General features: G+C 45.4%; 2 protein-coding genes across 3 annotated transcripts in view; one reads left to right on the forward strand and one right to left on the reverse strand.

Annotated features, from left to right (window-relative positions):
• Positions 1 to 27,966, forward strand: part of LOC140722104 (NACHT, LRR and PYD domains-containing protein 3-like) — a 421,136-nt gene that overhangs the window by 82,049 nt on the left and 311,121 nt on the right. The window lies entirely within an intron of this gene.
• LOC140722076 (uncharacterized) lies at positions 1,838 to 9,298 on the reverse strand. Its single transcript, XM_073036873.1, has 3 exons — positions 9,266 to 9,298; positions 3,040 to 4,166; positions 1,838 to 1,935 (listed from the first exon to the last, which is right to left on the reverse strand). The coding sequence occupies exons 2-3, from the start codon at positions 3,761 to 3,763 to the stop codon at positions 1,838 to 1,840; spliced, it is 822 nt and encodes a 273-aa protein (XP_072892974.1). The 5' UTR covers positions 3,764 to 4,166; positions 9,266 to 9,298.

A 27,966-nucleotide genomic window follows, 5' to 3' on the forward strand; every position in this document is an offset into this window, starting at 1 on the left:
GAATTCTTCAATTAAAATCAACTCTTTCTATCTGTAAAAATCATCATTTATATTTTTATATGTGCACCAGCGGTCAAAACACACAAACTTCTCAGAAGCAAATTCCATATAAGTCTGATTCACAGATTTCCACAAATTTCTAAACTTTTGCCTGTATGATTCTGGGACCAACTCATAAGCTTTGAGCACAGCCTGTTTCACTATGTCATAATTAGCTGCATTTTCAATTGATAGGGCAGAATGAGCTTGTTGAGCCTTACCCTTAATTATACATTGTAACTAAAGAGTCCAGCTTCCTTTCGGCCACTTTTGACTTTGAGCCACTTTATCAAAATGCTGTAAGTATTTACCAACCTCAGTGTCATCAAATGGAGGGACCAATTTAACTTCCTGGCTGGCAATAAACGGTGCAACCAACTCCTTTGAGACAGCAACTTCTTTCTCGAGCCTTAACTTCTCTATCACAAACTGCCTCTGTCTTTCTCCTTCTTCCCTCTGTTTTTCTGCTTCCTCAGCTTCAAAACTTTTTTATGCTTCTTCTGTCTGTTTGTATGCCTCTTGAGCATCAAACCCCCTCTTTCTCTCGTTCTCTTCAGCCTCTAATTTAAGTACATCAATCTTCAATTGTTCCAGTCGTAACTGGATCTCCTCTTTACTCACAGGAAACCTCTTTAACACTTCTTTATCAAATACCTTCATAGATATATAGTGCTCAACTATTTTCCTCTGAATTTCTGGCTTTCTCATAGCCCCCTATGGTGGCTGCAATTCCCAGCCGCACCATCAACCGGGCATATTAAAGTGTCCTGTAGCCGACCGTCCTCCTGATAATCTGGGAAACGACTGAGTGGCTGCATTACACCACCCTAAGTAGATGGGGCTGGATAATTGGATTGTGCCATTCTACTACAGCCAGAGGGGTGTTCTCTGGAGCTACTTCATTTATGACATATCTTTTTAAGGAGAGGAATGTTTTCTCTCCCATGCAATTTACTATTGAATGGCCAGCATCCAATATAAGCCCACAGCCAGGAGCTGAGTGCTGTCTCTAGGTCTGAGGAGTATTTCGCTATGTTGTTGTAACCCAGTTTTGTTCCGTTTAGCTGATTCAAGTTTGGACTGTAGAACAGTTCTGTTGAGATTATAAACATTTTGGGTAATAAAACCCCTATTTTTTTCACCTGTACCTGCTCTCCCAGTTTTATGCTTCCCCTGGTCCTTCACACATTCTTTCCTCCTTAAGGTTCTGCCCATTCGCAATAGTCAGCAATACATTCTTTTTTGCTTTTCCTAATGCCTCAGGGGGTTGGCGCTTCCAGACATATATAAATATCCATTGCTGCTGATTTCCACACACAAATAAATCAAAAGGGATTTTCCCCAATCAGATTGATAATTATTTGATCAATAAGCCCCCAAATTTGTTCATATCCCAGACGCAGGCCCCAATTTTGTTATGAACCATAATGCTTTAGAAACAAACCAGCAGCAATAGACTACACCTGGAGTCCAGTTTTGATGATAAAACCACTGTCTTTATTTGTAACTACTTATAAAATTGTAACTTAAACAATTTAAACAAAAGTTAAGTGTTATGTGTATAAATGTGTGTAAATATAACTCCCAAACTACTGAGCTCGGGGGAAACAAGGCTTTGAGTCTTGAGATGGTAAAGTTCAGTTCATCCACAGAATAGGTGATCAGAGAGAGATAGTTGTAATCCAGGTTAAATGTCGAGAGAAGGCAATTATGTCGAATTCCACAGGTTCCACGGTGGTAAAATGAGAGAACAGTCGCTGTAGATTTTATCCGTCGTTCCAAATCCACATACAAATTATCACCGAAAGCGAATTGTCACAAGAGGTATCGTCGTCACACCCAGGAAAGGGTAAGACATAAGTGGTCTCCACAGGATACGCCAAATCCGATCCAAACCTATGGATCAAACGAGGTGACAACCACACATTTGATATACGGTGAATTGATAATTAACCCGCCCTTGTGGGCATAAGAAATTTCTGAAAAATGACCCTTGGCCACGAGCTCCCTGGTTTCGATCCTTCCATATTTCCTCCATCTCCGTCTGACCCTGAGCGTCCATGTCCTCGGTTAAAACTAAACAAGCTGCAAGTCAAACTGATTCACCTTCTTAACCTCACACTTTCTCTCTAAAAATGACAGTCCACAGCAAACGAAACCTAGGGATTCATAACAACGGCCACTCCCTGTTGTGATCTGACTGGTGTGCCAGTAGTTGAGATGACTGATTGAATCCTATCCCATATTCTGAGCAGGTGAACGGCTTCTCTCCAGTGTGAACTCACTGGTGCACCAGTAGGTTGGATGACTGAGTGAATCACTTCCCACAGAATCAGAAGGTGAATGGCTTCTCCCCAGTATGAACTGACTGGTGTGCCAGTAGTTGGGATGACCGAGTAAAACTCTTCCCACAGTCTGAGCAGGTGAACGGCTTCCCCCCAATGTGAACTTGCTGATGACTCTGTAGGTGGGATGACTGAGTGAATCCCTTCCCACAGACTGAGCAGGTGAACGGCTTCTCCCCAGTGTGAATTCGCTGATGTCTCTGTAGGTTAAATGACTCAGTGAATCTCTTCCCACAGACTGAGCAGGTGAACAGCTTCTCCCCAGTGTGAACTCGCTGGTGTCTCTGTAGGTTGGATGACTCAGTGAATCCCTTCCCACAGACTGAGCAGGTGAATGGCCTCTCCCCAGTGTGAACTCGCTGATGTCTCTGTAGGTTGGATGAATCAGTGAATCTCTTCCCACAGACTGAGCAGGTGAATGGCTTCTCCCCAGTGTGAACTCGCCGATGTCTCTGTAGGTTGGATGAATCAGTGAATCTCTTCCCACAGACTGAGCAGGTGAACGGCTTCTCCCCCGTGTGAAATCGCTGATGACTCTGTAGGCTGGATGACTCAGTGAATCTCTTCCCACAGACTGAGCAGGTGAATGGCCTCTCCCCAGTGTGAACTCGCTGATGTCTCTGTAGGTAGGATGACTCAGTGAATCCCTTCTCACAGACTGAGCAGGTGAATGGCTTCTCCCCCGTGTGAAATCGCTGATGACTCTGTAGGCTGGATGACTCAGTGAATCTCTTCCCACAGACTAAGCAGGTGAACGGCTTCTCCCCAGTGTGAACTCTCTGATGACTCTGTAGTCTGAATGACTGCGTGAATCCCCTCCCACAGACTGAGCAGGTGAATGGCCTCTCCCCAGTGTGATCTCGCTGATGTACCAGTAGGTTGGATGATGCAGTGAATCTCTTCCCACAGACAGAGCAGGTGAATGGCTTCTCCCCGGTGTGAACTCGCTGATGGACCAGTAGGCGGGATGACAGTGTGAATCCCTTCCCACATTCTGAGCAGGTGAACGGCTTTTCTCCAGTGTGAACAAACTGGTGTGCCAGTAGTTGGGATGACCAAGTGAATCTCTTCCCACAGACTGAGCAGGTGAACGGCTTCTCCCCGGTGTGAACTCGCTGATGTACCAGTAGGTGGGATGACACAGTGAATCTCCTTCCACAGACTGAGCAGGTGAATGGCCTCTCTCCAGTGTGAACTCGCTGATGACTCTGTAGGTTGGATGACTCAGTGAATCCCTTCCCACAGGCTGAGCAAGTGAACAGCTTCTCCCTAGTGTGAACTCGCTGATGGCTCAGTAGGTGGGATGACTGAGTGAATCCCTTCCCACAGACTATGCAGGTGAACGGCCGCCTCCTGGTGTGAAGTCGCTGGTGAGCCATTAGATCAGATAACCGAGAGAATCCCTTCCCCGAAATTCAGCAGATGACAGCCTGTGCCCAGTGTGATCTAACTGATTGGTGTGTCCACAGGTGGGATGACCAACAGAATCATTTCCCACACACAGAATGGCCTTGCCCAGTGTGAACCTGCTGATGTACCTTCAGTTGAGATAACCGAGTGAATCCATTCCCACTGTCTGAGCAGGTGAAAGGCCTTTCTCCTGTGTAAAATGACGGGCGTGCCAGTTGGTCAAATGACCAAGTGAATCCCCCCCCCACAGTCTGAGCAGGAAGGATGGTCGATTGAATTCCTTGCTCCACTTCTTAAATATCTAGACAGAGACAACAAAACTGGTGTGCCGTGTTTGAGCTTCCTGGAGACAAATTCCTTCTTGTTTTTAACCTGTAAAAAGATTTACAAAATCCATCAATGGGTGTTGGACAATATTTCAGATGAGATTACATGAGTTGCCAAGGATTGATCTGGTATCACACTGTTACAGTGAGGTCCTACCCAAGTTGGACAGAGAAATCATCTCCTGACTGGGCAGAGTGCTGGTATCTGGAATGACCATCACTTCCCTGATGCTCTTCCTGTCTCTATAAGAATGGGGCATTTCTGCCGTCTCCAATCTGTGACCTGGCTCAGTTTGACTCTCCATTGGTATTATTCCCTGCTCCTGCTGAGCAGCATGGGTGCCTGGCCCCACAGTAACTGAAACAGTATCACACAAATAGTCTTTCTTGACGTGCAACTGGGATGTTCTCTTATGTATTATTAACTTAAAGTGCCACAATATTAACGCCATATAAAAAATTCCTGCTGAGATGAATGGTTGGTCTGCACAGCTGTTAAAAGGGCTTAGAGTGAATGTTTGTAATATTTCAGGTTCGTGTAGAAAAGTACAACACATAACAGGCCCTTTGGGCCATCTAGTTTGTGCTGAACTATTTAAATAGCCCACTCTCATATATCCCTACCATCCAGGTACCTACACGAACCTTTTAAATGTTGAAATTGAGCTCACATGCACCACTTGTGATGGCTGCTCATTCCAAACCCAGATGACCAGCTGTGTGAAGAAGTTTCCCCTCATGTTCCCCTTAACATTTCACCTTTCACCCTTAACCAATGGCCACTGGTTGTAGTCCCACACCAATCAGTGGTAAAAGCCAGCTTGAATTTACACCTTCCCTTTAGTTGAATATACTCAAACGGCGCTTTCTAAATGGTCACCTATGTCGATGTCATTGATAGGTCGAATAAATGCTATAAAAATGGCTATTCTACCAAAATTTTTATATATATTTCAAGCAGTTCCCTCTTTTGTTCCAAAAACATTATTTGATAAAATAGATTCTTTGATTTTATCTTATGTTTGGAATAATAAAGGCTCTAGAGTGAATAAACTTTTATTGCAAAAATCAAAAAAAGATGGAGGACTGGCTTTACCAAACTTTAGATGTTATTATTGGGCAATTAATATTCGTTATATTACTTTTTGGATTTATGATACAGACGACCAAGATCGCCCTTCATGGTTACAGTTGGAGGAAAATCCAGTAATGGGGTTTTCGTTAGCTTCTTTATTAGGAGCTCCTCTTCCGTTTTCGTTCTCCAGAATAGGTAGACAAGCTCTTAACACTATTGTTAAACATACTTTTAAAATTTGGTTTCAATTTCATAGATGTTTTGAATTAAATTATTTTTTACTTTCTAGTAATGTTTATTCTAATTTCTTTTTTAAACCATCAACTTTGGATAAGGCTTTTTTAACATGGAAAATTAAGGGAATAAAGACTTTCTTAGATTTGTTTTTACAAGATTGTTTAATGTCTTTCTCACAGTTAATGGATAAATATGATATCTCTAATACACATTTTTTCAGGTATTTACAGGTTAGGAATTTCTTACATGATTTTTTACCGAATTACTCCTTGGCCTGCTCTTCAAATTTGGCTTACGTTATTTTTCAGTTTAAACCTTTTCAAAAACAATTAATAGCTATCATGTATAAACAGTTAATGAATGCTCACATGTCGCCTAATGATAGGGTTCAACGTACCTGGGAAGTAGAACTTCAACATTCACTTTCAGATAATCAACGGAGTAAAATTTATTACTTAGTCAATAATTCATCTATCTGGTCACGCTATATCTTAATTCAGTTTAACATAGTACATAGGGCTCATATGTCCAAAGATAAATTGGCGCATATTTTACCGAATATAAGCCCTATTTGAGACTGATGTAACACAGAAATGGCTACTTTAACTCATATGTTTTGGTCATGTGTAAGTTTAAATAATTTTTGGAGGAATGTGTTTGGAATATTATCTGAAGTTATAGATATGGATGTTTAACCTAATCCACTTACAGCAATTTTTGGGATTATTCCAGAGGAAGCAAGCAAAGTGTCTGCTTCCACCCAACATGTGATAGCTTTTTCAACTTTACCGGCTAGGAGAGCTATTTTGCTACATTGGAAAGAATCTAACCCACCTACTGTTTTCTATTGGCTCTCCTCCATTATGTCATGTCCAAGCTTGGAGAAAATTAGAAGCCGAACATTTGATACATCCTTTAATTTTGAACAAGCCTGTCGACCTTTCATTCAAAATTTTCACATGATTTAAATTTATTATTTTTTTAAAAATTCTCTTCGGGGAAAATCCTTATCCATGAAGGTTTGGAGATGACTGGAAGGATGTGTTTTTTTTCTCTCTGTTTTCTTTAATTTTATCCTCAATTGGACTGCCCAATCTTTCTTTTTCTTTCCTTTTTTTCTCTTTCTTTTTTTTTGTTTTTTGTTTCAGTTTAGTTAGTGGGTTTTTTTCCTTATCAATAAAATCTCCAATCTTTTTTTATGATTATTATGAGTTATAGTTTTTTTTGACCATTGTATATATAACAGGATAATATTTTACTTATTTGATTTTGATATTATATACTTTTTGTTTTTTGCTGTTGCTGCTTATATGTCTTTTATATTATCTACTTGTTAAACTCCTCTTCCGATTTGTATATTCTTTATTTGGAAATCAATAAAAAAGATTGAAAAATGAATTTACACCATCTATGCCCCTCTTTCACAATCAAATCTCCCCTCAATCTTCGACATTCCAAGGAATAAAGTCCTGAGAAGATGAACTGATCTCCAAAAGTCATGAAGTTAAAGATGAAACATTCTTTTCAACATTTTAAGCAAGATTAGAGTATTATTTTTGTTTTTACAATTTCAGAGTGGAAAAAAAAGGAAAGGAGCACCATGCAAAAGTTTGGGAACCCCAAGAGATTTGAGCTCTCAGATAACTGTTACCAAGGTCCAGCCCTTAATTAGCTTGTTAGAGCAATGGCTTGTTCACAGTCTTTTTTTTTATTAAACTTTTTTTTATTGTGTTTTCAAGTAATTACAGTCTTCATTAGGAAAAGCCAGATGTTGCAAATTTCAAAGCTCTATAAATACCCTGACTCCACAAACTTCGTCCCAACAATCAGAGCCATGGGCTCCTCTAAGTCCCTGCCTAGCACTCTGAAAATTAAAATACATGATGCCCACGAAGCTGGAGAAGGCTATAAGAAGATAGCAAAGCGTTTTCAGGTAGCCATTCCCTTAGTTCGTAATGTAATTAAGAAATGCCAGTTAACAGGAATGGTGGAGGTCAAGTTGAGGCCTGGAAGACCAAGAAATCCTTCCGAGAGAACTGCTCATAGGATGACCAGAAAGGGAAATCAAAACCCCCGTTTGACTGCAAAAGACCTTCAGGAATATTTAGCCGACTGAAGTGGTGGTGCACGGTTCTACTGTGCAGGGACACCTACACAAATATGACTTTCATGGAAGAAACATCAGAAGAAAACCTTTCCTGTGCCCTCGCCACAAAATTCAGCTTCAGATATTTGCAAAGGAACATCTAAACAAGCCTTATGCATTTTGGAAACAAGTCCTCTGGACTGATGAAGTTAAAAAAGAACTGTTTGGCTGCAATGAGCAAAGGTATGTTTGGAGAAAAAAGGGTGCAGAATTTCATGAAAAGAACACCTCTCCAACTGTTAAGCACGGGGGTAGATTGATCATGCTTTGGGCTTGTGTTGCAGCCAGTGACACGGGGAACATTTCACTGGTAGAGGGAAGACTGAATTCCATTCAATACCTGCAAATTCTGGAAGCAAACATCACACCGTCTGTAAAAAAAAGCTGAAAATTAAAAGAGGATGGCTTCTGCAACAGGATAATGATCCTAAGCGCACTTCAAAATCCACAATGGACTACCTCAGGAAGCGCAAGCTGAACATTTTGCCATGGACCTCACAGTCCCCCGACCGAAACATCATCAAAAATCTGTGGATAGACCTCAAAAGAGCAGTGCATGCAAGACGGCCCAAGAATCTCACAGAACTAGAAAACTTTTGCAAGGAAGAATGGGCAAAAATCCCCAAACAAGAATTGAAAGACTCTTAGCTGGCTACAGAAAGCATTTAGAAGTTGTGATACTTGCCAAAGGGGTTGCTACTAAGTACTGACCATGCAGGGTGCCCAAACTTTCACTTCAGGCCCTTTTCCTTTTTTATTATTTTGAAACTGTAAATGATGGATACAAAAGAGTAATCTTACTTAAAATATTAAAGAGTGTGTCATCTTTAACTTTATGCCTTTTGGAAATCAGGTCATTGTTTTACTCACTTAGCTATTCACAGGAACAGAAAGGTGCCCAAATTTTTGCATGTCACTGTATGCAATTTTCTTGCTAAATGATGCTTTAAAAAGTCGGGCTTCCAAATATCACTCCCCTTCTTCCCACTTGCAAATCCTCCAGCAATTTTTGCATCACCACGATACACACAGGTAACACCAGTTTCTGAATTGGACATAAATATTTCCCCTGAACCCTCCCTCAGGTGACTGACGGTGATGAACTTGGTGATGCCAATGAATATGAAGGGAAGGGCAGTAGTCTGTCTCATTGGAGTCTGGCACATTTGTGATGTGAAAGCTACTTGTTGCCCAGGGCAAAGTTGTTTGATGTCATTATGTACCCAGACAGAATAGGTCAAAACATATCCTCACGTGTAGAAAACTCCAGAACAAGCAACACACACAAAATGCTGGAGGAACTCAGCAGACCGGGCAGCATCTACGGGAAAGAGTACTAATGCTGAGTTCCTCCGGCATTTTGTGTGTTGCTTGGATTTCCAGCAGCTGCAGGTTTTCTCTTGCTGTGGTTGGAGGCAGAACAAAGGTGATTTTCTCAACAGCTGATAGAAAGATTGTGTTCTCTTTTTCCGAGTTCCTAATCCTTGCATTCAGATTGCTCGAGCTCAGCTCTGTCTGTGAGATCTATCTGCTCCCATTCCCTGATTAGCCGGAAGCTCCCCGGGGCCCTTGTACGGATCGTGGGGCTGAGAGAGAGGAAAAAGACCTGGCCTGTGCCGAGTTTGCGGGCCACAGTCTCCGGTTCTCACAGCAATTGTCACTCAATTAGAGTCGAAAAAGCCCTTACCTTTCCGCTCCTCCCGACATTTTGTATACTGCGCGCATGCGTAGTTATCGGAGACGGCAGCAACTCTGCGTCTGCGCATTTGATCGGTGCTTCAAACGACAGCGAAATTTTAAACGCGCGACTTTATGGGTAATCATGGTACCATTCAAAATTTATGCAAGCACCGGTTCCACGTCCATATCTCAATTTTTTTGTGTGTAGAAAACTCAGCAGCTTTCTTAACGCAGAAAGCGGCTCCCATAAACGATACACTCAATATCAACATGCATTTCGTGTATCTGATGCCAAAGTACAATCCTCTTACAAATGCAGATGTGAAACAAAAGAGATTCTGCTTTTGCTGGACATACAGAGACGCACACACACTCTCTCCGGTCCTGTTCACCCTGTACACATCAGACTTCCAATATAACTCGGAGTCCTGCCATGTGCAGAAGTTCGCTGATGACACGGCCATAGTGGGGTGTGTCAGGAATGGACAGGAGGAGGAGTATAGGAAACTGATACAGGACTTTGTGATATGGTGCAACTCAAACTACCTGCGTCTCAATATCACCAAGACCAAGGAGATGGTGGTGGACTTTAGGAGATCTAGGCCTCATATGGAGCCAGTGATCATTAATGGAGAATGTGTGGAGCAGGTTAAGACCTACAAGTATCTGGGAGTACAGTTAGATGAGAAGCTAGACTGGACTGCCAACACAGATGCCTTGTGCAGGAAGGCACAGAGTCAACTGTACTTCCTAAGAAGGTTGGCGTCATTCAATGTCTGTAGTGAGATGCTGAAGATGTTCTATAGGTCAGTTGTGGAGAGCGCCCTCTTCTTTGTGGTGGCGTATTGGGGAGGAAGCATTAAGAAGAGGGACGCCTCACGTCTTAATAAGCTGGTAAGGAAGGCGGGCTCTGTCGTGGGCAAAGTACTGGAGAGTTTAACATCGGTAGCTGAACGAAGGGCGCTGAGTAGGCTACGGTCAATTATGGATAACTCTGAACATCCTCTACATAGCACCATCCAGAGACAGAGAAGCAGTTTCAGCGACAGGTTACTATCGATGCAATGCTCCTCAGACAGGATGAAGAGGTCAATACACCCCAATGCCATTCGGCTTTACAATTCTACCGCCAGGACTTAAGAACTTTTTAAAAGCTATTATTAATGCTTTTTGAGATAGTGATTTAGATGTATATCATATTTTATTTTACTTTTACTGAGTTAAGTATTGTATGTAATTAGTTTTGCTACAACAAGTGTATGGGACATTGGAAAAAAGTTGAATTTCCCCATGGGGATGAATAAAGTATCTATCTATCTATCTATCAATGCTGGAGGAGTTCTGCAGTTCAGGCAGCAACTAAGCAGAGGAGTACACAGTCTAGACATGCTGAAGGGGCTCGGCTTAAATGCTGCCCATTTATTCCTCTCCACATTTGCTGCCTGATCTGCTGATTACCTGCAATGTTTTGTAGAAATTAACCATTTTGTTTTTTAATTAAGCAGTCTCCAAATGTTTCTCATCTTTCATTCATAGCCACATCCTGCTGATCTGGTTCCTCTTCCTCCTCCTGCTTGTAACCTCCAGACCCCATCTCTCTCTGGAACCCCAAAGCCCTGACTCAGGCTGGCAACTCTTTGGTTTCTGTCTCTGCTCCATCGAAGATTCACTCGCTAGTCTGCTGTCAGGCTTAAGAGGTGCATTGCAGCAGCCCAGCTGCCTGAGGCACACTCCTTTGAAATTGGTGAAAATGACCCAAAATTTGAAAAGAGCAGGGAAAAAGGAGTTTAACCACCTTCGTCCAGAGCCCTGGGGAAGGTCAGATACTCAGCGAGCTCATCGTGTTAATTAGCCTGGGGGAAATCATGCAGGAAATTCATGCAGGTGTATCAGATGATGAGAGGCATTGATCGTGTGAAAAGTCAGAGGCTTTTTTTCCCCCCAGGGCTGAGATGGCTAACACGTGGGGGGCATAGTTACGTACACAACGCTGGAAGAACTCAGCCGGTGAGGCAGCATCCGTGAGAAAGGAGTAGCCAACGTTTCCGGCCGAGACCCTTCATCAGGAATGGGGGGGAAGAGAGGGCCGAAGCCCAGTAATAGAGATAGGGAAGGGGGAAGGGCTAGAGGTGCCAGGTGGAAAACCAATCAGTGGAAAGATAAAGGGGGAGGGGATAAGCATGAAAAGGGGGGAGGGCATAGTTAAGGTGCTTGGAAGTAGCTCAAGGGAGATGTCAGAGATATATATTTTTTATACAGAGAGTGGTGGGTGTGTGGACTGCACTGCCAGCGACGGTGGTACAGACGGGTACAATAGAGTCTTTTAATAGAATCTTAGAGAGGTACTTGGAGCTTAGGAAAATAGAGGGTTCTGTGGTAGTGTAATTCCAGGCATTTTCTAGAGTCGGTTACATGGTCGGAACAAAATTGTGGGCCGAAGGGCCTGTAATTTGCTGCAGATTTCTCTGATTCTAAGAAATTCAAGGGAAATCTCTTCTCCCACGGAATGGTGACAAGCTGCAACAGGGAGAGTGAGAGATAGATTTTAAAATACTGATATGGAACAGAAACCTGGGCAGGGAGCAGATAGATCGAGTGGCCTCTCTAGTGTACATTGTGAGTGTGACAGAGACTGTAAGTACCTGAGACACGGGATTTGATACAGAACTGATTTATCTTTCACAGATCCACAATATTAAACACCAGTCTAGTTTAAGGCTAACATCAGCAGAACAGACTCCTCCAATGCTCAGTGACCAGGGTTCAGTCCTGGGTGCGATGAGCAGCCGCAAGAACTGCAGAATCTGACAGTAACAGTCCCTCATGAACCTGCAGCTGCCTTCAGTCACCGTGATGGTTAAACATTTAACACGCAGCTGATTTGAACTTCCTCCCTGATGTGAAGTTGCTGGTGTTGCAGCAGCTGGGATGATTGAGTAAAACTCTTTGCTCACTCCGGACAGAAATGTGGCCTCTATTTATTGTGAACTCACCGGAGCATCACAAGGTGGGTTAACTGAATGAGTCTCTTCGCACACACGGAGCAGGTGAACGGCCACTTCCTAGAGCGAAGCTGTTGGTGTATCTGCGATGGCCGACTGAATCCCTTCCAAACTGAGAGCCAGTGAATGACATCTCACTGCTATCAACCACATGACAACGTATGCAGTCAGATCAAGGATATGGACACGTGTTCGGGCTCTCCTTGTAGCGAGTGGGGCGCTGTCTTCTCCTGCATCTCCAACTCCACATTCAAGGATTGGTGGCATTCAAACGCTGGTAAAGGCAACACGTACAACACACTGGAGGAACTCAGCAGGTCGGGCAGCATCCATGGAAACGTTGCGTAGAGGGGGTTTCTTATTAGGTTAAGGGGGTTTCTTCTTTGTGAGGGTATTTTTTTCTTTTTTGTTACTGCGTATGTTAATCAAATGGCTTTTTTGTTTTGTTAAAAGTAGGAATGCTTCTTTGTTGCGAGAGAGTGCTGGAAGTTTGTTTGGGTTAAATTTACTGATAACGAGAATTGTATTCATTTGTTAACCAATTGGGATTAATGTTATTCTCTCTCTTCTGGGTCTGTAAGCTATTGTTGGTGAGCTTTTGGGGAGTCAGCACGAGGGGGGTGAGAGAGAGAGGACGCGATGCTGTAAGCTGGGTGAGGAACGGACTCCGAGTGTGGCTCCGAGGCCAGGAGGTTCGGCGAGGAGAGGAAAAGAGGACTGATGTGCTTGGTTGATCACTTCGGGTGGCCCCGAGCTACGAGTCGAAAAGTTCGGAGGGGATAAAATGGTGGCCAGAAGACTGTTAATTGAGCTCCAACGGTTGTGCACGAAGTGATTTGGACTTTGATAAGTTTGGCGCCTTTTCTTTATTTTCTTTTCTTTCATATATACTGTATCATTATTAATCACTTAGTTCTAGTAATATCTATAAACTGTAATCATTTAATCGCATATGGTGTACTGTCTGTTATTTGGCGGGTTGGGGGACATCACACAGCATCCACACAAGCTGGCTACCCAGTTTGGCGGGGCCGAAGGCTGCTCCCCCTAGACGGAAGCGAGCTGAACGAGCCTAAGGCCTGCCAGGGGCTACATTGTGGGGGCTCGTCCGGGATTGAAATTTTGCGGGAGCTATGTGATCCCCCTCTTCAACTTATGCATGCTGCGGGGATGGAATGCTGTTCTGCCTCTGCTGGTGTGCGATTGCTGGTTATCACTGCACGCGTGTTTGGTGGGGTGGCTGTTGTTAGCCCGGAGGTCGTTGTTCGAGTTCAGACTAGCGCTGACGAAATGGTGGTGGGACCATGGGCTGTCCATACTGTTAGGAGTGTAAAGAACGACAAGTCGGGATGTTTCAACTCTGATTGTAGGAACACGGTTGTAGGAATAATGTCCAGCCCTAAAGGGGCGGAGGCGTGGACGGAGCGGACCTCTCAGATGTTAGGCGAGTGGCAGGGCTTGGCTGAGGGAAAGCGACAGGGATTAGTTGAGAGTTTGAGTAGGCGGGCTGGTGACGTTGTTAGAACTGTCTGTTCCAGTTACCTGGAGGTGACAGCTGCCAGTTATGGGAAAGCGGGAGAAAATGCGTTTGGTTCGACTGGAATTCAAATGCCACAGCTGGGGGGCTTACCATATCTGTGGCAGGAAAATGGTGGAAAGTTTCCAGGGTACCTTCTTTGGCTAGGCGGGCAGATAAATTGCTTGCCGTGCCAGGGGGATCTCTCAAGGGGATCAGCTCCTTCCTCAGTTGTTCAGTTGATCCTAGAGTGTCGGGAAACTTAGAGGAGGCCCAGTGGGGGAACGGCTTGGGGTCTCTGTGGGAGCACGTTCCCAGCAATGTACCAAGGAACTCCCGAAAGGAACAGACCCTATTCCTGAAGGCTTAGAGGGACCACGCACTCAGGTGTCGTTACAGATGGATGGAAGCCAAGTTAAAGCCATCCTCGACAGCGGGGCGCAGGTCAATTTGCTGTACAGTTTGTTTTACAACCGGTATTGGAAGCATTTAGCCTTGACGACAATGAGGGCACTGGAGATTTGGGGTACCAGTGCCGGTGATCATCCAGACGACGATTATTGGTCAGTGAAAATGGAGTTCTTAGAGGCCAATGCGGGGTGACTGAGGTTCGTGAATCGTCAATGCTGATGTGTCCGGACATTGTTGAGACGGGAAGCGTTTCGATTCTGGAAGGGACCAACACCCTGCTGGTGTGGAGGCGCCTGGGGGCCTGCCCGGAGGAGGCGTGTGAGTGCTGTTTGGAGGCATTGTCGATGCACCCAGAGTTTCGAGCTGCTTGTGAGGACTTGTGTAATAGGCATGGGCCGGTACCGAATTCAAACGGAGCCGGTGGTGGTACGACCTGGGGCAAGTATCTCAGGGTGAGACCCTCTTAGTGGACGTTCCGAAATACCACGAGGGAGGGGAGTTGACCGCTGAAGACACCTCGGTGAGAGAGGTCGCGGCGACTGGGCCCTGAAGCCGTGGGAGACGTAGGCAGCGTGAGTGTGGAGTATATTGCGCTGAAGAGCCACACTGTCATTGACCAGAATACGGCCCTGAGGGCCGAAGAGGCGATGGCCTGTCTGAGTGGTGCGAAGTGGTTGAAGGTGCTGGATCTGAGGAGTGGATGTTGCCAGATCCCGATGAGCGAGGCCGACAAGGAGAAGACGGCCTTTATAGATCCCCTAGGATTCTTCCCGTCCGGAAAGATGCCACAGGGCATATCCGGAGCCCTTGCAACCTTCCCGCGGGGCATGTGGAAGACCATGGGGGATGTGGAGGTGTCTGGAGTTTTGGCGTATGTGGATGTTCTCCTGGTATTTGGATTTGCCTCGGGAGAATCTGAAGCGAGACTGTTGCAGGAGCGATTGAGAACTAAAGAGCTAAAGCTTTCTCTGGACACGTGTCAGGTCTGGCGAAGGTCGCAGCTCGTGAGTGACTGTCTCTACGGAATCAAGTTTGATGTGGAGATGGAGAGGCCAAATTCTCAGCACAGACCGGAGAAAGTGATCCGGAATCAGTTGGAAGACCAAGAAAGTTATCTGATTAAGAGTAACAGCAAACCGAGAGCCCGGAGAGGCGGAGTGTGAGGAGGTGAAGCAATTGCGGACAGATCTTGGCAGAGGGAAGCGGAAGTTTGAAGGGAACCTGAAGATGACCATCGACAGTCCAAATGAAGTGGAAACCCTGAAGGTTGACCTTGAAGAAGTCATCAGGAAGGAAAAGCTGGAGATAAGTGCAGTGAATACAGAATTGTTGAGACTGTGGCGGGAGTTGGAGGAGCCAGAGAGGAAACTGATGTCTCGATTGCGGGAGGCTGAAGAGGCTGGGGGAGCAGTGCAGGCCACGTGCTTCAGTTTGGAGAAGATCAAACAGCAGCTACCGATCGCAGAAGTGAGGAAGAATACGGATTCCAACGATGATGCGCTGGATGTGTGGTACATGCTGACTTTTGCTAACTTCCCCTCGATTGCGGAAGAGAACTTTAGCCCTTCTACCGCTGAGTCAGGTGTAGTGGGGAGGGTTAGCTGTGGACAGCAGGGGGCTCAGAGTTTCAAGGGGTTATGAGTGAGAGATTGAGAGAGGAGTTGGCAAGCGGACCCGAGGTATCCCCGGTTGTGTCCGGGCCTGGAGGGTTTTGCTGAAGGGGTACGGAGGTCTCGGAGGGTTAAGGAACTCCCAGATAAGTTGACCTATGTAACGCCTGAGGAACAGGGCGTGAGGTCTACTGTTTGGGGAGCAATGTCACTGTTTGTGCCTGGGTTAGGATGTGTATTGGCAGGAATGGTTGGGGAGTTATTTAGAAGTCATGAAGACATGACTTTTATCTGGAAGCTTGTTTGGGTTAAAATTTACTGATAGCGAGAATTGCATTCATTTCGTAACCAATTGGGATTAATGTTATTCTCTCTTCTGGGTCTGTAAGCTAGTTTTGGCGGGCTTTTGGGGAGTCGGCCCGAGGGGATGAGGGAGAGAGGACGCGATGCTGTAAGCTGGGTGACGGAACCGAGGCCACGTTGTAGATGTACATCTGTACAAAAATGACAGGAAGAATATAAATGGACCGTGAGCAATGGCTACAACCGCGACAGCGCAGGGATCTACCTGCAAATTAACTGTGATTGTGCAGGTAGCTCATTGCATTAGTTTCCATTCAATAGTACCGATTACAGAAACAACATACCATCTCGATTTCAGACAAAACCTAGGTTCAGCAGCAGATTCTATTGGTGCCAGATATTGTTACAATCAGAAACTATTTCTGCCCAATCAATTCTAAGTGCTGACTATAGACAGCGCAATGCGACAGATTATGTGAACACAGGACAGGGCCTTTCTGTGAAGTTTCTGTCCATATTCCACTTCAATCGACCGCTTCAACGTCGAAGTTTTGCAATTCCCGCGATGTGCTCTTCGGTGAGATTAAAGAATGTTTCAGTGTCGTCAGGGACAGTGAATATGGAGGACAGAAACAGATATAACGGCGGTCTGAAGTTATTTATTTATAAGTCAATTTGCCAGATATTTAAAATATTCATTTTAGTAATGCAGTGAATAATGTTCCATGTTTGCCGGAGCATAGAGAGCAGGTGTTACTGAGGTTAAAGTAATGGAGAGCCCTGTCTGTTTACCTATGTCAGTAACCGAGGGATATACTGTGCCCATGATTGTCAGCAGGTTCCTCAAAGTCGTTCTGCACAGCAGCCGCTTCATGTGACGTCACCGCCGACTGTGCGGTGAAGCTCCTGGAGTTTTGAGAGGTAGTTATGCCTCTCAGAATGCAGAATTCTGAGCAGCGCCAGTGTGACCACGGAGTTAATGTTACAATCCGCAGCCGCTTGCCATACTACAATTACATATCTTGGAGCATGAGAGTCTGTGGAACGCTCTGCTACAGTCTGCGATGGAGGACAGGTCTTGCTTACATCTCAAGCGCAAGTCTATCGTTTCCTGACCAGTCAGGGCATCAAAGGATATAGTGTGAAGACAGGTGTATGGGGTTGTGTGGAATTCGGGATCAGCCATGAACTGGCGGAGCAGACTCGATGGGCTGAATGGCCCAATTCTGACATTTCGTCTTCTGATCTTATGGTCCTCTGGAGCTAGAACTGAAATATGGAGAGTCCTTCATATCCTTCCCGTCCATGTGTATTCAGTATTAGATTAATAAATCGGGAATATGGGGAGTTAGAATCTCTGCTGAAATTAGAGAAAACACGTTCGACAATTTACTCCCACTCAACAGGAACAAATGTTGGCAATTATTTTCTCAGTGATTCTAGAACTAAAGGAGTCTATTCACGTTCATTATTTAACACTAACATTAAGAGATCATTGTCATACCATCCGGACAACTGCTGTCGCAAGAAACCCCCTCCTCCACGGTAAACAGCGTGTTTTATTTCACAAGCAGGGGTTGTTGCCCCCACCCAACCGGAATCATTTGTGGAATTTGTCTCCCTGAAAGTCCACAAGACAAAATGACCATAAGACATCGGTGCAGAATCAGCCCATCAGGTCCATCGAGTCTGCGCCGCCATTTCATCATGACTGATTCAGTTTCCGTCTGAGTCCCAGTCTCCTGCCTTCTCCGTGCATCCATTCATGCCCTGACCAATCAAGAGTCGATCAAACTCTTCCTTAAATATACATAAAGATTTGGCCTCCACAGCAGCCTGTAACAAAGAATTCTACACATTCACCGCTTCCTGGCAAAATAAATGCCTTCTGAAAGGACGCCTCTCCATTGTGAGGTTGCATCCTCTGGTCTCAGACTCTCCCACCAGAGAGAACATCCTCTCCACATCCACTCCGTCAAACTCTTCAGTCAGGCTTCAATGACGTCACCTCTTATCCTTCTGAAATCCAGTGAATACAGGCCCAGAGTCAAACACTTTTCATATGACAAGCCGTTCAATCGCAGAATCGTTTTCGTCAACTTTGTCTGAACTCCTTCCAGGTTCACAGCACTTTTTCTAAGGTAATGGCCTGAACTGCTGACAGTGCGGCCTCACCAGTGCTTTACAAAGTCTCAACAGGACATCTTTGCTTTTATATTCTATTCCTCTTGAAATGAATGCTAACATTGCACCTGCCTTCCTCACCACGGACTCACCCGGAAAACTCACCTTTAGGGAATCCTACAGAAGGACTCCCAAGTGCATTGGCGCCTTCGTGTTTTTTCGTAATTTCCCTCCGTTTCGAAAATACTCAATCCTTCCACTTCTTCAACCAAAGTGCCTGACAGTACATTTGCAGACACTGTGTTCCAACTGCCATTTCTTTGTCCACTCTCCTAATCTGGCTCTCCGTCCCCCCGTACCTCCTCACCTTCCTCAAAACTACCTGTCCCTCCACCCTTCTTTATATCACCTGAAACTTTTCAACAAGGTAATCAGTTACATCATCCAAATTCTGGCGTACAACGCAAAAAGAAGCAGTCGCAACAACTGTCCCTGTGGAACACCACTAGCCATCGCCAGCTAACCAGAACAGGCTCGATTTATTCCCGCTCTTTGCCGCCTACCAATCAGCCACTGATTTATCTATGCCAGAATCTTTCCTGTAATACCACGAGTTCGTAACTTGTTAAGCAGCCTCAGTATAGGAAGGATGTGGAAGCATTCGAAAGAGTACAGAGGAGATTTACCAGGATGCTGCCCGGTTTAGAGAGTATGGATGATGATTAGAGATTAAGGGAGCTAGGGCTTTACTCATTGGAGAGAAGGAGGATGAGAGGAGACATGACAGAGGTGTACAAGATATTAAGAGGAATAGATAGAGTGGATAGCCAGCCCCTCTACCCCAGTGCGCCACTGCTCAATACAAGAGGACATGGCTTTAAGGTAAGGTGCGGCATGTTCAAGGGAGATATTAGAGGAAGGTTTTCTACTCAGAGAGTGGTTGGTGCGTGGAATGCACTGCCTGAGTCAGTGGTGGAGGCAGATACACAAGTGAAGTTTAGGAGACTACTAGACAGGTATATGGAGGAATTTAAGGTGGGGGGTTATATGGGAGGCAAGGTCGACACAACATTGTGGGCCGAGGGGCCTGTAATGTGCTGTACTATTCTATGTTCTATGTATGGAATCTTGTCAAAGGCCTTCTGAAAATCCGAGTACACAGTTTCGATCGATTCTCCTTTACCTCTCCTGCTTGCTATGTCTTCAGATAATTCCAACAGATTTATCAGTCGAGATTGTCCTTTGAGGAAACCATGCTGACGACGGCTTATCTTATCATGTGACTCCAAGTACCCTCAGAGCTACTTAATAATAGACACCAACACCTTTCCAACCCGAGGTCAGCCTAACTGGCCTACAATTTCCTTTCTTCTGAGTCTTTCCCTTCTTGAAGAGTGGAGTGACACATGCAAAATTCCAGTGTTCTGGAACCTTTCCAGAACCCAGTGCTTCTTGAATGATCATTACTAATGCTTCCACAATCTCTTCAGACACCTCTTTCAGAATCCTGGGATCTACACCATCTGGTCCAGGTGAATAATCTTCCTTCAGACCTTTTAGTTCCCCAACAACCTTCTCTCTAATGATGGTAACTTCACACACTTCATGAACCATGACACCGGGAAATTCCACCATATTGCTCGTGTCGTCCACAGTGAAGACTGATGCAAAATACTCAATCAGTTCGTCCGCCATTTCCTTCCCCCATTACTATCTCTCCAGCGTCTTTTCCCAGCGTCCGACACCTAGTCTCGTATTTTGTTTCTGACTATGTTTTGAAAGAAACTTTCGAAATCCTCATGGAATGTCGCTTATTCCAAAGGGCCAGATGATTTAACACGGGAAAGAGTGATGGGCTGATCCAAAATGAGAACCATGGAGGCAGTGAGGCAAGAACTTCAGTAAGAATTGTTGTCAGAATGTCGTCTGGGAGGGAGAGATGCACTCACTGAAAATCTTCACCTACGTTAAAATGCCTGAAGGGAGGGTATGAAGTCCTGATTGACAATCAGAGAAGGTGTGACCCGCGGATTGGAAATGGCCACCTGTGATGAAATGATGCACTGATCTCTTCAGGCTGTAGACCGGGGAAGGTGTCTTCAATGGATTTCTGTGCAAACTGGGGGCGAGGTTTGAAGGTGCGAGTTGGTAGCGTCAATCAAGACCACCTTCTGCAGGGGACAGGGAGAGCGGGAGAGGGGTTAGGAAGAGATTGGGGAAGGGAGTGGGGAAAGGGAAGTGGAGAAGAGGAGGAAAGATGAGTGAAACCATCATCTCCCCTGTGTCCTCCATCTCCACTTACCCTGCATATTTCTGTCCCTCTCTCCACCCGTCTTTCCACCCATTCTGCACTCTCTCAAACCCTCGCTCTCCGCCCACACTCTCGCCTCTAGCTCTGCACCGCTCGTTCAGCAACCCCCTCACCACCACTATACTCCCCTCTGCACATCCTTTCTGTCGTTCATTCCCCTTCCACCCCGGGCTATCCCTCTCTTCCCACCCCACCGCTCCATTAACCCTATCTGTAAGCCTCATGATTTGTATAATCACTATCAAATGTCCCGTAAATCTACGTTCCAAGGAATAAAGTCCTAACCTATTCAATCTTCCCTTATAACTTATGTCCTCCAATCGCGGCATCATCTCTGTGGATTTTCAATGTATTCTTACAAACCTGTTTACATATTTCATGTAGTTCAGTGACCAAAACTGCAGACGATACTCTGCATTAGACCTCACCAACTTCAACATAGCATCCCATCTCCTGCACCCAGTACATATATTTATGAAGTTCAATATGCTAAAACCTTTCCTTACGAACCTATCCATGTATGACGCCACTTCCAACGTATTATGACCTTATATTCCCCCATCCCATTGTTGTACCACACTCATCAGTGTCCGACTTTTCATCTGTAAACCCTAGCCTCCTGGTTCCCACCGAAGTTCCATTTGCTAATTATCCAGCTGATCCAAATCCCTCTGCAAGATATGATATCCTCCTTCGCTGTCCAATATACCCCACTCGTGGCGTCATTCGCACATTTGTAATCCGGCTGACTTCTTTATCATCCAGATCATTGAATCAGATGACTAGAAATAACAGACTCATCGCCGATCCCTTCGGCACTATACTAGCCTCAGGCTTCCATTCAGAGAGGCAAGCATCTTTACCAATCTGAGATCTTCCTCAGAGCCAATGGTTAATCTAATTTAATACTCCATCTTGAAAGCCCAGCGACTGAACCTTCCTGAGCAGCCTTCCATGCGGGACCTTGTCAAATGCCTTGTTAAAGTCCAGACCGACAACATCCACTAACTTGCCTTCTCACTGCCATGTCAGGTACAGAGGCCTTAAGTTTCCTTGTTTATCTTTTGAATCTTTCTTAAAGAGCGGGACAACCTTAGCCATCTTCCAATCTTTCGGTAACTCACCTGCCGCGAAGCACAACTTAAATATATCTGCATCCCTCAAGGTCCGAGGAAACATTTTGCAAGTCGTTGGGGACTTACCCACCCTAACTTGCATCGTGTCTGCAAACACGTCCTCTTCTATAATCTGCGTGGAGTCTTTGCCTTAGACTCCATTTCTGGTTATGACTCAGACTCCCCAGTTTTCTGGTTCCACGCATAGGTTACCCTTCAGTCATCCAGAAGATCAATTTTGTGCCTTGCAATTCCGTTTCTCTTATAATTTATGTATAATCCTTTTCTTCACCTTTTCTGCTGGGACAAACTCGTGCCTTTTCTTAGAAGGGTGTCCTTCTTAAGTGTCCTCTTGCAATTTCTTATATTCCACAAATTCCTCGCTCCCTACACGTGCTATGATTCACCTATATTCTTTACCATGGCCTCAATTTCTCTTGAAAACCAAGGTTCCCAAAAAATACTGTTATACTTACAGTACCTTCTGTTCCGACATGCACACACAAGCATTGAACACTTAAAATGTCACCTTCGATAGTCTCCCACGTATCAAGTACACCTTTGACAGAAAACAGCCTATCCGAATCACACTTCTCAGAATATTTCGGATATCTTAAAAATAGTTTGTTTTGCAATTCAGGGTCTCAACCCATGAGGTCGAGCTATCCTTGGCCTAAAGGCGTTGTGATCACTAGGTGCAAAGACACTACACTAACGTCTGTCATGCGCAGAGTCTCAACCCCTCACGCTCCCACACTCTCTCGTTGGGTCTTCACAGTACTGATTTAGAAAGCATTCCTCAACACATTTGACAAACTCCAGCACACCTAATCAGTTTAGAGTGCGGGTATCCCAGTCCGTACCTGGAAAGTTAAATCACCTCCTGTAACAGATTATGTTTCTTGCAACAGGGTGCGATCTCTCTAAAAATTGTTCCTCTTTACCCCGCAGATAAAGCCTCACTAGACGAGTTCCCCGGTCTGTACTGACAAAGCAGTGGCGTGACATATTCCCAATGCTAGTAACGCCACAGTTGCCCCTTTAATTGCCCTCGTTCTGTCGCGTCTAAAAGGAGGGATCCCCGGAATATCGAGCTGCCCATCCTGCACTTCTTGCAGCCAAATCTTACTAATGGCTACCATCGCGTAATCACGTGTTGATTCTCGACTTGAGCTCATCTCCCTTTCCTTCAATACCGTTTTGCATTGAAATACAAGCAGTTTACGTTACTCGAATCATACCCAACCTTTTAATTCCTGACTTTGTCCTGTTACGTACCCCGTAACTGGGTGTCAGACCAGCAAAGATAGAAGTATCGTTGGAGTCTGGTGGTACTATTTTCGAGTTCTTTATTAGTAAAATAAGCAAAACAATATCAATAATGCAAAAATATATATAACACAGTTTAGCAATAATAAACTTAAAGAGTAGGAATAATAATAAGCAATAATAAAAAAGCTCTATCGACGTCTAGGGGTAAATGATTTGTCATAGAATATAAAGTTCAGTTCAGTTCATGCGTGATGAGGTAGGTATGGTTGTTGTGTGGTAATCGTTGGAGAGAGAGAGCGAGCGAGATTAGACAGCTGCAGCAGGCAAATCTTCTATTGCTTTCTTAATCCGTCGTGTCGTTGTGGCCATTCAGTTATGACCCCTCCGTCCTGAAGCCGGACCGTTCTTCTGCGGTGGACTCGTCACTCTGGAATGAGTGGACACACACAAGTCCCCACCGGCCCTGCCGTTACACAGAGCTATATTGACCGATCTCCTGATTCGGTCTCCGAAGCCCCCACCTTCCTTGTGGGTTCACAACACTCAGTCAGTGTCCACTGGTGTGTCTGACGGTTTCTCTCCAGACCTGTCTTTTATCCCTACTCACGGGGTCTCAGCTATCCATCAACTCTGAATGACCGTGTCCAAAAAATCAGGCCACTCTTGCTGTCTTCTGAGGAATGTTAACGAGCAAAGTAAAGTCCTTGTAGTGAAAGGGTAAATAATCTAGGAAGAGTCAAAATACAATAAATCAACATTCTCTCTCTCCCACTTATCTGTAGCAGATGTTCTTGCCTGTGTCTCATCTCTTTCTCTCATGGTCTGCATAGCAACAGTAATAGTTCGTGGTTCTCAGGGAGGGGGGATGGTCCACTCTGCACCCCATTGTCCATCAGGTCTGTTCATCACTCGTAACAGTCCGAAGTCTTAACAATTTCTGTTTGAGAAACTTGGTTAAGTACATGGATGGGAGGGCATGATCTGACGGATTTACAGTTCGACACAGAGACCGGGAGCAGTGCGTGGAAATCGCAATACCCCCAACCCCCGCCTCAGCCAACAACTGCCCCCTCACCCCAGCGTCGGATTGCAGAACCGAAACCATGTGCGGTAAAAGTTTCGCTGTGGTATCCGAGACGAGGGCCAGAATATGAACCATGACTGACATATTCGCCACTGTGGATAAATAACTGGTTAGTCTAATCATTCTGAGCAGACGCAGCGCCTCTCACTCATCCATGACTCCTGACTGCCGCTCCCCGACTCTTCTTCCAGCCTCGCCCTCTTCCCTTCCAAATCGCTCCACTCTCCTCGCCACCCAAAACACTGAACCCTCCTTTCCACGAACCCGGTCAGTTTACCAACCCCGCACTGCGCACATTCACGCTGCAAACGTCTCCCCCTGCCCTTTCTCTTAATGACATTTCCACGTACCTCTCCTTCCTCGCTGCCCCTATCGCTCACCCACACCACCTCCGTAACCTGCACACTCATCCTCCCTCACCCCTTTGTCGCCCAACACGACTCCCCCAATTCCACCTTTCCATCCCACTCTCCGTAAAATACGGTCCCATTCCCTTTCTTTTACCCCTGTATCCCTTTCTCTATCTCGCTCTCTTCCCTCTCCAGCTCCCTCCCCTTGCTCCAACCATCGCCAAATCACCCTCTCTATATCCCCCGAAACTCTCCACTCTCAACATCATACATTGCCAGGTATAATGTGGCCATCACTGATTCGTAGCTGAAGAATGATTGTGATTGTAGTTGGGAGCTGAATGCCCAAGGTTACACGTTATATCAGAGGGATAGGAATGTAGGCGGAGTGGGTAGTGCGGCTCTACTGGTAAAGAATAGCATCAGATCAGTAGGAAGGTGTTACATAGGACCGGAAGATGTTGAATCTTTGTGGGTTGAGTTAAGAAACAGCAAGTGTAAAAGGGCGCTGATGACAGTTATATAGAGGTCTCTAACAGAGGCTGGGAGGTGGACCACAGGTTACAACAGGAAATAGAAAAGGCGAGTCAAAAGGGCAATGTTATGGCAGTCATGGGACATTTTAGCACGAAGGTTATTTGGGAAAATCAGGTTGGCAATAGATCTCAAGGAAGTGAGTTTGTTGAATGCCCGAGGGATAGCCTTTCAGAGCAGTTTGTCGTTGAGCCTACTACGGAATCAGCTGTACTGGATTGGGTGCTATATAATGAACGGGAGGCGATTAGGGTGCTAAAGGTGGAAGAACCCTTAGGAAAATGTAATCACAACATGAGTGCGAGCAACTAAAATCATTAGAAGGGAAAAGATGAAATATGAAAGCAAGCTAGTAAATAATATCAAAGTGTAATATAAAAGTTTTTCTTCAAGTATGTTAAAAATAAAAGAGAAATTGGAGTGGATCTAGGACCGCTAGAAAATGAGGCAGGAGAAATAATAACGGGGGACAATGAGATGGCTGATGAAACGAAATCAGTATTTTGCATCAGTCTTCTCTGTGGAAGACACTGACAACACGCCTGATGTTGTGGTGTGTGAAGGAAGAGAAGTAGGTGCAGTTACTATTACAAGAGAGACGGTGCTCAAACTGCTGAAAGACCTAAAGGTACACAACTCACCGGGAGCAGATGAACTGCACCCTGGGATTCTGGAAGAAGTAGCGTTAGAGATCCTGCTGGCATTAGAAATTATCATTCAAAAACCATTGGAGACTCCGGCATGGTGTCAGAGGACTGGAAAATTGCAGATGCCACTTCACTCTTTAAGAAAGGAGGAAGGCAGCAGAAAGGCAACTATAGACCAGTTAGCCTGACCTCAGTTGTTGGGAAGATGTTAGAATCAATTGTTAAGGATCAGGTGATGGAATACCTGGTGACACAGGACAAGATAATACAAAGTCAGCATGGTTTCCTTCAGGGAAAATCCTGCCTGGCGACTCTTTCGGAATTCTCGAAGGAGATTACAAGTAGATTAGATAAAGGTGATGAATTGGATGCTGTACATTTGGAACTCCAGAAGCCCTTTGACCAGCTGCACACACATGAACTGCTTACCAAGTTAAGAGCCCATGGTATTACAAGAATGTCACTGAAATGGTTAGAGAAATGGCTGATTGGTAGGAGGCAGCAAGATGGAATAAAATGACCCATTTCTGGTTGTTTGCCAGTCACTAGTTCCACAGGGGTCAGTAATGGGACCGCTTCTTTTTATGCTATATATTAATGATTTAGATGATGGAATAGATGGTTTTGCTGCCAAGTTTTCAGATGATGCGAAGGTTGGTGGAGCGGCACTAGTGTTGAGGAAACAGGTAGGATGAAGAAGGACTTAGTTTAGAAGAATGGGCAAGAACGTGGCAAATGAAGTTCAATGTGGAAATATGCAGGGTCATGCAAATTGGTAGCAGAAACAAATGTGCGGACTACTTTCTAAACGGGGAGAAATTCCAGGAATCTAAGATGCAGGGGAAGATGGGAGTCCTTGTGCAAAACACCATGAAGGTTATCTTGCAGGCTCAGTCCGTGGTGAGGAAGGCAAATGCCATGTTAGCTTTCATTTCAAGGGGTCTAGAATACAAGAGCAAGGATCAGATGCTGAGGCCTTAAGGCACTGGTGAGGCCTCACCTTGAATATTTGAACAGCTTCCAGCCCGTCATCTTAGAAAAGATGTGCTGCCATTGGAGAGGGTCCAGAGAAGGTTCACAAGGATGATTCCAGGAATGAAAGGGTTATCACACGAGGAGCGTTACATGACTCTGGGTCTGTACTCGCTGGAATTCAGAAGGATGAGGGGGAATCTCATTGAAACCTTTCAAATTTTGAAAGGCCCGGACAGAGTAGGTGTGGGAAGGATGTTTCCATCGTGGGACAGTCGAGGACAAGAGAGCACAGCCTCGGGATAGAGGGGCGTCCTTTCAAAACAAAGATCCGGAAAAATTTCCCTAGCCAAAGTATGATGAATGCGTGGAATTGCTTGCCACATGCAGAGGTGGTCGCCAGATCGTTGGGTATATTTAAGGCAGAGATTGATATGTCCTTGATTGGACATGACATTGAACATTACGGGGAGAAGAGCGGGAACTGGGATTGAGGAAGAGGGGAAAAGGTTAAGTCATGATTGAATAGCGGAGCGGACTCGATAGGCCAGATGGTCTCATTCTGCTCTTCTGTCTTATGGTCTCTCTTTCTCCTCCTCTCTTTTCCCCACCATCTCTCCACACACTCACTTTCATCTGCAGCTACCCGCTCTCCACTTTCCTTACACAACTTTCTCAACACCTCACTCTCCACTTCACACGCCTCCTATTCCTCAGCCTCATTCTACCTCTACCTTTACCCTCATATCAAGATCACTTAACAAGTTAGTAGCTCGGTAACCGCGAACGCTGCAGATTCCAGATTCACGGTAATGTTCGTTATATTGAGGAAATCACAGTTAGGAACGCCACGGGCTGGCTTATGTATGTAGCCAGCGGGGGGAGGGGGGGCGCTGGTAGCGGACCCAAATGCAAGACACAGACAATGAAGTACTGGGAGCAGGGCTAAGATTATTCAGAATGCAACGGAAGTCAGGAGGAAAGGACGCTGGACATGGATACAGGCCCTGGACGAGACAAGCACACCGAGCCTGGTCTAGGACACAGACTGCGAAAGCGGGACCTGGATGAGGAACTTGGAACTAGATGTCTGGACTAGGCCTCCGAGACAAAGACTGGACAGGGACCCGGAACATCGGTCTTGACTCGGGCTCGGAACCCGGATCCAGTCGAGGACTCGGGACTAGGAACAGACTAGACACAAGATAGCACTGGGAACACAGGGACGTGGCTTTGACTAGACCAGGATCTTGGACGTGGTTAGGGCTGGACGAGGAATCTCCAGTACCAGGCTGGGCGAGGTACTCCTGGGCTCAGTGAGGCACCAGAACTGGATGAGGACACGAAGCTCAGACTTGGACGGGGCTGGAACATGGCGCCCTGACCTGATCTTGGAACACAGAGCCTTGGTGTTGGAATACAGGGTCACTGAGCCGGGACCCCTCCTTGGAAACAGG

The sequence above is a fragment of the Hemitrygon akajei genome, unplaced genomic scaffold (assembly GCF_048418815.1).
Source record: "Hemitrygon akajei unplaced genomic scaffold, sHemAka1.3 Scf000069, whole genome shotgun sequence".
Lineage (NCBI taxonomy): Eukaryota > Metazoa > Chordata > Chondrichthyes > Myliobatiformes > Dasyatidae > Hemitrygon > Hemitrygon akajei.